The 11,585-nt window shown below is 39.3% G+C and overlaps 1 protein-coding gene across 1 annotated transcript in view; it reads left to right on the top strand.

The window, feature by feature from the left end:
- Positions 1 to 421: 421 nt before the first annotated feature.
- The window catches only part of NR5A2 (nuclear receptor subfamily 5 group A member 2), a 124,650-nt gene continuing 113,486 nt past the window's right edge, over positions 422 to 11,585 (top strand). The window contains exon 1 of the mRNA XM_065409483.1: positions 422 to 485. Within this exon, the coding sequence (XP_065265555.1) occupies positions 422 to 485 (64 nt within the window). The remainder of the gene's footprint in view (positions 486 to 11,585) is intronic.

Below are 11,585 nucleotides of genomic sequence, written 5' to 3'. Positions count from 1 at the left end.
TCTGTGCTTCATAGCACCTCTCCACTTCTAAGTTAATCATTTCTCTGCCATTATCTGCCAAGAGTTCTTATCTCTTTTGCTGTCACTTTATAACAGAGTCCTCTTATCAACATGTACAGAGTCATGTGACCATGCCGAACCTATCACAAGTTTCAATTCTTCTGATTAGAGAATATCATGAAATGGGATACATGGTTTAGGGCAGGCCACTAATGTTGGAAAAAGTACAGAGTCCATTGAAAGACATACTTGCTACTTTCTGAATTCTTGGATTTTTGTTGTTGTTGTTCATCTTGCTGACTTTCACTGAAGGTTATTGTAGCCTGGGTCTCAAGGCCAGAAAAGTTTACAAGCCACACCTTTTGCCAAACTCAATGCTGTACACCCTATACCCAAGGACATTGTATATTTATACCTAATAATGTCTTCTAGTTCTGACACTGGCAACATACAGGAATCTATAAAACATGGACTTACACCAGTTGGTAAGTAAAAGCTTTTCTAACTATTATGGTAACTCTGCTTAACTCTGTTAACCTTGAGCCTTATCATCCATGCCAAATTGAAAATCATCATTATGGGATAACTTAACAACTGTTTAATTTACACTTTGATTTTATCATCAAGAATATGAATGCATTAAAATCCCTGTTTAAAATGTTAAGTAAACAGTTGATTTAATTGAATAGCTTTCTCTTCTCCAGGTATACTATAATCACTAAATACATAATCTGTCATCACTCTAGTCTAAAAGCCATATGGAATAACATATTTAATGTAATTATTTGTTACAATTACTAATATTTGTGCAATTGTCATTAAATATATAAAAGCATAAATGCATAAAAATCAGGCCTAAGCCTATTGCATGATTTGAAGTCAATAAAACCTCAGAAGCATTTTATAGTCTTATCACACATAATACAGACTTCTAATACATATGTATTTTAGATGCTGTACAAATGAAGTTAAATATTCACTGAGTGTGAGCAGGGCTGTAAATAAGACAATGCATTTAACATTTTAAAGTATCTTTATAAACCTCAAGTGCATTCAGATAGCCTCTGGAATCACCAACTTCACTACACTGAAAAACTGGAAGGCATTTATTTTACTGCATTCAAGCTCTTACTGAATGTTGCATGGTGTCTTGTTCTTGATGTTGTTTCTCTGGCATGTTTTTGACTGTTTTAGGGGGGGTTATGCTTCTGTGTTTTAAGCCTTGTAGATTCTCTCTGAAATTCTCTGTGTAGTTTTTCCCTTTCATTTATACTTCACTTCGACCTTTATAAAAATGCCAAATCTCGAATTATTCTGCTTATTTGTTCCACGGAGTTCGTACAAATTAGATCTAGAGTCGGGATTCTTTTTCCGTAGAGAGAATCTAGCATCCTACTGCCTGTCATCTGACGGAAGAATGAAATGCCTGCTGAACTCCTGGAAAAGTATCAAGTGCATAGACAGAACAGCAGAGAATCACTCTAATGCTGGGCTCTGGGGTTAGACCGGGATGTGATTGTGCCAGACTTGGAGGTGGAGGAATTTTACTTTTAAATAGTTTTCCAAATCCCTTGCGAATCCCGTTTGTGTCCCGTGGCCTGAGCGTCTCCTTGAGCTAGCCAGGTGTTGATCGTTGTTCAATTGACAGTCCGGGATTTGCTTGCAAACGGTCTCCAGTTGCGCCGTTCGGGTTGTATATAGATGCTCAAACCAGGGCTCGCGTAAAAGTTACAGTGGGTGACTGCGACGCCCTGGCTGAGCGCAGCACCAGGTAGGATGTTTCTCAGCCCCAGGCAATGTTTAAATATACCGATGTACACTATTGGGTTTCACTTCTGGGGCTTGGCTTTGTGAGAACTATGGCAGGAGCGAATTTGAGGCTTGACTTTTACAACGACTGATTATAACCCGTGCCCTTGAAAGATGGTTTTCGCCTGGTGGAAAGCCTTCGGGATGGAGACCTCTACCCCTCGGTGCCTTACACTCCCGGGTGCGCGATACATGGGTTGATCGCTGGGAGCAGAGGGATCTGAGGAAACTCTTTAGCGGGTGGTGGTAGGGGGCTGGGGAATGGCTTTGAGATCTTAGTTTGCAGGCAGTCTAAAGACAAGGAAATGCAGTTGAAACATGATCTTTATCTCTTGGGAGGGGCCGCTGCTTTTCCTTTCACTGAACTCCACGGAAGACCTTAGCTCTGCTTCCCGAGATATGTTAGCCAGCCAGCGCTCAGTGACTCCAGAATCGCCCCCAGGCCAGGCTCCAGTTCTGCGGGGGGCTTTTCCTTTCGCTTCGATTTCACATTCTCATGGAGACATCTTTCAGCGAATGAATGGTGGCTACTCCGCTTGTTCTGCTCTAAATGAACCTCTGAAACAATAATGTTCAGCGCCTAAGCGTTGGTGTTTAAACTTGGCCTGACACAGTTTACTTCTGAGAGCGTGACTGTGTCTCGTTTCGACTGCAAAGCGGCAGGTGATGTGGGTCAGCGTCTCTGTATACTAGCCAAAGAGTATAGACCTGCGTAAAATGCCCCAGTGACATGGTGAATAGGTCCATGGGCTGTGCGGGGGCTATACCTCTGAGATCGCTTTGACAGCCGAAGGATCTCCACCAATCACCTTGGTGCATCTTCCCAGACTCTAGCAACCGCTTTTCTTTCTCCATCCAAACCACAGGTTGTTCAGCACAACAAAGTGGGTTTCATTCTCTTCTCATGCCAGTTGGGGTATAAATCCATTGCTTTTCACTGCTCAGAGATACAGCGTTGTGAGAGGCACCTCAGTGCTTCAGGAGATTTTTACAGAGTCAAAGCAACTCTTTCTAAATTGGGTGTTCCACTGTGATGTTGGGCCACATGCTGCTCTCATTTCTTCAGAGGAGTTACTCCAGATTTATTGAGGGCGGGCTCTGGCCCAAGGATTCCATATGTGTTCCAAATGTTGCACTTTCTGACCCACTTGTCTCAGGACCATTTGGGAGATTTTTAGGCAGACGTTCTCAGGTTGCCTTAACAGTCATCGGTTGGAATGAGGCTAAAGAGACCACAAGAGGTAAATTGGACGAATTTGGGTCCATCTAAAGACTACTGCTCCCGGAAGTGTTTAATAGAGAAAGGATCAACCCAAACTCCTACTGTGTGTGTATACCTGTGCTACTTTAAACCACAATTCGACAAGCTTAAGAAAAATAAGAGAGTTAGTAGAGGAAAATATGAAAAGAGATAGACAGTCTGATTATGATCTCATTCAGACAGACGTAAACCAGAACTCCACTGTCCTAAATTGGGTTAATGACCTCAATGTAAAACCAACATGAGATCAGAACCAGGTCTGGTGTATGTGTGTGTGTAGTATGTACTTCTACTGTTTACAGGCCAAATATATACTAGTTTAAGTGGGAATAAAATATGGCCCTGTTGCTGAACAATTTAAATATCAAATGTATTTTAAATAACTATAATAGGGCCAAATCCTGCAGCCCTTACTCAAGTTAGCCTAACTCCCAGGACATTAATGTGATTTTTGCCTGAGTAAGAACTGTACAATGTGGCTCAGAGTATGATATAGAATATCTGTCTTCTTTTCTTAAAACTTTAGTATAATAAATCATTGAGTGCAACTCAGGAGTAGGAAAAATGAAAGAGAATGGTCAGTCAGGTGAAGGTTCTAACCAAGATAAGGCCATATCATAAAGAGAAGTACAGCACCTAGCACAATGGAGGCCTAGTCCATCACTAGGGCTCCTAGGTACTACACCAGTAGTAACAATAATCATTAATAATATATTAGCATGTATCACATTTACCCCCAACTCAGTTTAAGCTTCCTGTTCATCAAGTGGCAGCTGCAAAAAGTACATCCCTTACAGAAATATAATGATGCTGCAGAATACCTTATTCTCTTATATTTTGTTTATATAGGGGCCATATCCTCAGCTGGTGTAAATTAGTATAGCTCCACTGATGGCATGGACTTTCAAAGTGACTATATTATATGCATTGTATCTCTGAGACACTGGGTCAAATTCAGATAAATGCAGCCTGGAAAAAGCCAGTGTAACTCCCAGGAGAGTCTCGGGGCTCAATTCAGTGGTGATCAATGCACTAGGCCAGATTTTGCTGTCACTTACATTGGTGTAAACCTGGAATAATGCAATTAAAGTAAATGGAGTTACTCCAGTTTATGGCAGTACAAATGATAACAGAATCTGGATGTCAAGTCGTCATAAAAGAGTTGTAAGTTAATGTAAGTGGCAAAGCACTGTAACCTTGCACCAATTTGGTATTCACTCAATAGATCTGTGTGTAACTTGCACACTATTGTTTGGAAGTGGTGTAGAAGTAAATTTAATTGATTCTGCTCTCACTTGCACCAATGTAAACTAGGAATAACTCTACTGAAGTTAAATTAATTACACTGGTGTAAAACCAGTATAAACAAGAACTGAATCAGATCCAGAATTTTTAAAGATAAATCACTCTGGTCTATTTTAACTTACTCCCAGGGCCTCAATCACCCTTGGCATAATAGGCACAACACTGAGTGGGCTGGATTCTGATATCTGTTATTCCAGTTTTACAGCAGTGTATCTCCATTAACTTCAGTGGAATTATTTCTAGTTTATACTTGTGTGAGAGGAGAATAAGGGCAATTGACTTCAATGGGTATATCCCCTTCTTAAAACCACAGCTGATTTTGGTCTTCAAAGAATGCATTCACTTTGTACACTCACTCAACAATAAAAATCACAATATTTTGCCATTCACAACCAGTTTCTGGCCAACTGATGAACAACATGTAATTTACACCATCATTCATAGCACCCATGTACTTTGTCCATTTAGTCAAATTTATACCTTGTGTAAATCAGTTAATAGACTTGGACCAGGAATGAATATGGGTGATTAAATCAAAACCTAGCTTTTACTTAGCATTAAGGGCCTGATCCAACTCCCAGTGGGAATCTTTCCATTGATTTCTATAGAAGTTCTATCTTGCCCTTAAAAGGTGAATAGACCCTGGAACATAAGCAGGCCCCTCGTTTTTCCTGACTTCCTGCCTTTTATCTTTTCCTCCCCCTCACCCCAACAAAGGTCATGGTAGGCAACTGGGATTCAGTAAGAGTTGATGGTGCTCAGCACTCACGGGATCAGACCACATCATTAAATGGACTTTTTGAAAATATTCATCCAGGGCTCCAAATTTTTAATGGTTTTACTTTTCTTTACTCAGCCTTTTGTCTCAGGGTTCCTCAGGGAACCAATATACAATTTGTAGACACTTTAGTTATGATTATTTAACATGCCATTAACTTGAAAAACTGGTTAAGTGGAAGGAAAAAATAATCTACTTGTAACTTCTACCTATGAAATTTTCAAATTTGCATAATATTTACTGTCATCCTAATTTTCTGTATGCCCTGAGGCAACATTTATATTTCCTACTATATTATATTATATTTATTAAAGTGTTTTTAGGGTTTAATGAGTTAATTGATAAGATATAGTTTCCAGTGTATGGTGCAATATTAATTGACTAACAAAGCAGCAAGATTATATTAAAAAGTTGAACACTGATACGTGTGTGTGTCCTTTGTACTGTGGATAAATGTAGCTGGAAATTAGGCTTATTGAGAAATTTGGATGCGACTATCAGCATTAGCAGATAGCTGTAAACTCAAGTTTCACAGTACTTTTTCAAAATAGGGTCCCCTCCTTTATTTCTTACTCAGGCAAAGTTTCCACTAACAAATGTAGTTTTGCCTGATCCAGGGCATGCCCCGATACTGTCAGGACACAAGTTAAATTCTGTATTTGTTTACAATAGTGAGGTTTTGAGTCTGTCATTTTTAAATGTACTATGTCAATCTTGTCTCAACATACTTTTGGAAATTTGGCTCCTCATTGACTAAATACTAAACTTTTTTTTTTTTCAATTTGATGTAATGGAGTAATTAGACATTATATTTAATTTTCCAACTATAGTGTTACAAAGATTAACACATTTACACCTAAATACACATTATACATGCATTCAGTCTGATTCTAGATTGCAGAATAGCTGAGACAAAGTAACAGAGATGATACCTTTAGTGTCTAAGAGGAAAGGATTGCAGTATTCACAGATCTCTACCAGGCACCTGCCCATGTGGGTAGGTTAGGAATCAGCTCTTAAACTTTTCCTTATATAGAGTAAAGGGGAAGAATCTGCTGTAATGGTCACCATTACAGGATGGATGAGTAGGAGAATAATTATAATTTCCTATGGTAATATATGAATTGTATATATATATATATATATATTTCTCAGGTATAAATGTTTAAAGGTTTATTTTATGACTATATGTGTGAGAGAAATTATATATGAAGTATATGTATATATTGATATATAGATGTATAAGCATAAACTATGTTAATTACAAAGATGAGTTATTTAAATAAAGTTTTGCAAGCTTCAGCACATAACTGGTATGTGGGGGGGGAAGGAGACCCAAGAAAACTTTTTTGCTATTGAATCAAGGTTACCTGTCCCAGAAATAATAAGATTTTTTTTAAATCTGTCTGTACAGTATAGAAATCAGTTATCTCTTATGATATAGAGACTTGGGTTTAGTTCTAATACAATTCTTACTTTCTTAATAAAAACAGATGTAGTAGCTGTATGTGTCCTCCAAGCTATAGCTTTTCTTTTACAGAGTGATCTAAAGAAATCTCAAATAGTGAAGCAGAAATATAGACAAAGGAACCTAACTGGAAAAGTACAGTGATTTAAATGACACTGCAGTAAACATGCTATAGATTTGCAACACTAAAAGTAGGTGAATGTGATAATTAATAAATAGTAACTAGACAAACGGTAATAAAATAAAGTAGTAAAAGCTAAAGCTCCGATCCTGCAAATTCTTACTCACATGAGTAGTATTTACTCTCCTAGATAACCCCGTTGGCATACCATGAGAAATGTCTATTTGTTTGTGTAAGGGGTTAAGGATGGGGCACTTCATTTGGAGTCACCGCCTCTTTGTCTATATGGTAAAAACTAAAAATTTTCTCAACTTAAAAAAATTATCAAAGCTGAACAAATCCTACCCTTCTCCCCTTCCCCCGACTGTTAATGGCGACAGGTCTGAGCTGTATTTAATCCTTCTGCATTCGATCAGATTTTCCATCTGAAAGGCAAACAGTGAATCGCAAGAAAAAAAAAATCCTAACACCATTTCTGCCTGAAAGTTTGGATCTCAAGGTGGCCTAATGGGATTGGCTGAAAACTGCAGCCTGGAATAGACTGTAGTTTGCTACTGATGCTGTTAGTTCAGTAAATTCCTCATGCAACCTTTGGGCACGTGTTGTTCACATAATAAAATGTACCAAAGGTTGTCATTGTTTAATTTCGGATTGGATTGCAGAGTTACAACCACTTTGTCCCACCCTAAACGTCCACCCTATATACACACCTCATCCTCATCTCTTTTAAACCTCAATATCCATACTCCCAGTTTGTTTGCTGTAAGAAAGTTACATTGCAACCTAAAGCTAGTGGGAAACTATAAACTCGAGTCTTTGTATGACTGTTGAAGGTGGGAATATTTTACTCCCAAACGATACATGGCAAATGTGAAATTTGCTTTTAAACCACATAATTTTAAGTGACCTTATTGCATAATATTTGCATTGAGATTTGTAAGAGAATTAAACAGAGAACAGCTAGGTATTGTGTCGTGTCCCCACCCGCATGGGCTGGAAGGTACAGCAACTAGTACGAGGTGAAGTCATTACAACTTCTCACTGGTGATGACTCATTTCGCAATAAAAAAAAATACAATCACAGAGATACGTTACCACTTTCCTGACCAGGTTTATTCGTCGCCATATAACATATCTTGTATGTTTCACTCTATGCTGCAAGGTGTTTATAAGGCATGGATGCGTTCCAATGTACAGCAGTAAGCTTTATTGTTCTTTTAAAATAGCACTGCAGTCAATAATTGATTGTGTCGAAACAGTTGTGTATTTCGGAGTAGAGGGGATCGACAGCCCCCGTAAGGTAACTGTGAATCACTCAAGCTCGTAAATGTAATAGACTTTTGAAAAGGTTGATCACCTGCGACGTATATTTTACAGCCTGACTCACTGTGCATTGAATTTTACATCGGATCAGAAAGGTGTGGTTTTGGTTTTCACTTCTCTAGACCGGGCAGTTTACTTTCTAACGCCTCCTTCTGCGAGTTTTGGCTTATAGCACTAACAATCTCTAGCTCGTCAATCCCAGGGTATTAAATACAACACTTCCAGTCGAATGGGGGGGGAAACCAACCAGCTCTTTCTCTTAAGGGACTTGCCGTGACTTCATGTCACTCTTCCCTTTCTCTGTCTGAGAGACGTGGGTATGCTTCACATTCTGATTGTCAGAAAGCAAGCAAGAAAAAGAAATGTGTGCGCATGTGGTCGGGGAGATGAGGTATAAAGCGCATGAATTGTTCAGGAAGAGCATTGCTCCCATTGTAAAGAGATCTCTTGCATTTCATGCTCTCCGAAGTTGACACTGGCTCCTCTGCTGTATTTTATGAGGGAACGTATCAGTGAGTGGACTATGGACAGGCTGAGCGATAATGGCTCTTTGCCTTCCATCTACAGACACAGTTTGTCACTGCTGATCTTTGCAATGTGAACTTTTAGCAGAGGCAAAAAAGAGAGTGCTAACCCTAAACATTACTATAGAAGCAAGAGGACTCTTGGTGTGGCTTTGGATATAGACTTCCCAACAGCAAAGTTACAATTTGCTCTCATTTATTTCTCAATGGGATCTGGGGGGAAAAGTTCCCTTCGCACAAACTTTTCAAGGGTTTTCTTCTGCTAGAGCCGCCTGCCTTTGTGGTCAAATAAAGCAAACCCTCTCCCCTGCAGGACACTTTACCCGACGCAAAGCGGAAGGTAGCCTAGCATTTGTTGCTCACAGGAACGCCCATCAAAGTTCGAAAAGTTCCTGCTTAGCTGGAAAGCCTTTAGGAGCGCCCAGCTTTGGGCCTCTTTCAAGTTCCCAAGAATTGGAACTGGCCTTGAAATACCACGACATGGACCCCTGCACTGTGAAAACAAAAGGAGCAGAGGAAGTTCCCGATTAAAAAAATAATGATAATAATCAACCCGTGTTTTTAATGGACTTGTACATACATTTAAATGGGAAAACATGAATATTCCAGGGCTGTGCTCCTTGCGCTAATCAAGGCTGCTAGAGGCTCCCCAAGCCATCATCTTTTATTATTATAATTACACGCGTCAATCAAGACCTTCAGGCTACATCAGAACAAGCCAGGCAAACTCAGGAGAGAAGTCACATAAAAAGTTTGGAGAACTTGGTAAGGAATGGCGAAGGGATTAGAAGAGAGGGTAATTAAGGTTGCTCAAGGCAATTGTGAGAGCTAAAGCTCCATGTTAAATTAAACAAAGCCACGAGGGAGCAGGTATCATTTATAATGGTTACTGCCCTAAAGTGTTACTTCGGAGAAATGTAGATGTGTAATAACCACTCCAAAGTATTTTCATCTACACTAATAACTCCTGGAGTAGCTTCGCAATGTACCATTTGAACTCCTTCCAAGTCAGGCCCCTGTGGAGTGATACTGCCTGTAACATTAACTCCACAAGTACTAGTTAAACAGAGACTTAAGTACTAAAGAGTCATTTAGAGGGTGAATTCTGTATATACCTGAGCGGGAGTAAACCACTGGGAAATTGTTCTAAACAAAATAAGGGGTGCTAAGGTTGTGGGGAGTAGAGATAGAGAGCGATAGATGAAGCCATAGATAGAATCTTCAGAAAGAAGACTGGCTCGTATTGGTGTGAAAATAAATAATGGGGGAAATCTGAACATTAAGGGCTCGATCATAACCCCGCGTAGATTTGAACGCTCAAAACTGCCATTGACTTCAATGCATAACCTAGTCCTAGATGACGAGCTACAAGACTGAGCTATACTCTCCTGGTTGGCAGGGTCTTTTTCTGCTTTTGCCCTGGTGGGCTAAAATGTTGATCTTCTTTACTCACCAGAAAGAGCGAGAGAAACTAAATGGATTGTCTCGCTGCGAGTTTATCGGACAACAACATGAAATCACTTTCCCCCGAACAATACACGGCAGAGAGGGATAGAGAACGACCCTTCTTATTTGCCCAGGAAACCTTAGAGAGTTGTAGGACTGAGGATCTGTATATACGTATTAATCTAACTTTCCAAGGTCTGTTGTAAATACTGTCATAGGCTATGCCTTTCATAATTTATGTCCTGCGGGGAGGTAAGGTGGGGTGGGAGGGATCCCAGAGATCTCTCTAACAGAGAACGAGGTGCTTTTAAAATAGGACACACGTAGCTAACTTTGCACCCATTGGAACCAGTGGGCATGTAGGGAGAGAAGCATCTTCAGTCTATTCTGTTACATGTCTCCAAATCAGAATTCTCTGTCTAAGACCTGCTCTTCCAAAGCACCTCCGTGTTTTTATCCATTACATGGGCTACAATCTGCTCCTCTTTGCTGCGGAGACAGGAAGCCCAAAGTGTTCTCCTCTAACCCATAGCCAAACTAAAAGCAACTTACATCAGATCCACTTGTGTGACCCTTTGCCTCTATTCTGATGGCATTACAACTGCTGAGCCCATTTAACCTGAGCTCACAACAATTTTATAGAAGCAAAGTCTATAGGTTTAAAAAAATAAGTAAATAATATATCTACAAACGCCAAGATTGTATGGTCTCATCTCATATCCGTCCGCTCCCCTGAGCGGAAGGCATCTTTCAGGGGACACTCAAACAGCCCTCCCTAGTAAGATACCCGCGCCGCTATTTATTTTTAAAACCTGTTCACAAGAGAATTTGAGAGATAAAATTCCAGTTTTGGAAATTATGTTAATATTGAGCAGGATTTTTTCCCCAAATTGGCTATTTCAAGATTTTTAAGTTGCAACACTTACAGGGAGGGAATCAGACCCATTTAACCCATCCCGAGAATAGCAAGTCCTGAAAGAAAGAGAGAAAGAAAGAAACCTATTTTGCAGTAACACTGACGTTTGGAGATACCCACATCTCCAGTAAATTAAGTTTAGATTTTTACTTTTAACTGCTTGATGGGAAAAGTTCAAACTAACTAAGCACAGAGCACAACAGAGTCAGTTATCGCTCTTAAATGACCCTTTGCCACTTTTTTTTATCAGCAGCTCGGTCATCAAAAGTGTTTAATAAAGTTAGAGCAATAATTACATTTTATAGAATCTGTATTAACAGTCATGAACCTTTATTTTCCATACACTATTATAGTCAATAGCATGTATTACTTACAGTTCAAAAGGATTTTTATTTTCCAAATATTTATATTTTTCCATAAATGTGAACATGATTAACAAGAAGAATAATCATAACTGTCAGATATAGGAGGTTTTGATTATTTTGAAGATGGAAATAATGCTTGCTCATCTAATGTTAACAAAATAGATATATGTTAATACAACTAATTCGAATATCACAGTAATATTGTTACCTCGACTTATGGACGGTGAGTTTTGATTGAAATATTTCTGCTCCTCGTGCTAGTCAAATAG

Source organism: Emys orbicularis, chromosome 8 (assembly GCF_028017835.1).
Source record: "Emys orbicularis isolate rEmyOrb1 chromosome 8, rEmyOrb1.hap1, whole genome shotgun sequence".
NCBI lineage: Eukaryota > Metazoa > Chordata > Testudines > Emydidae > Emys > Emys orbicularis.
Note: the sequence above shows the minus strand (reverse complement) of the source record. Positions and strands in the feature narration are given on the sequence as shown.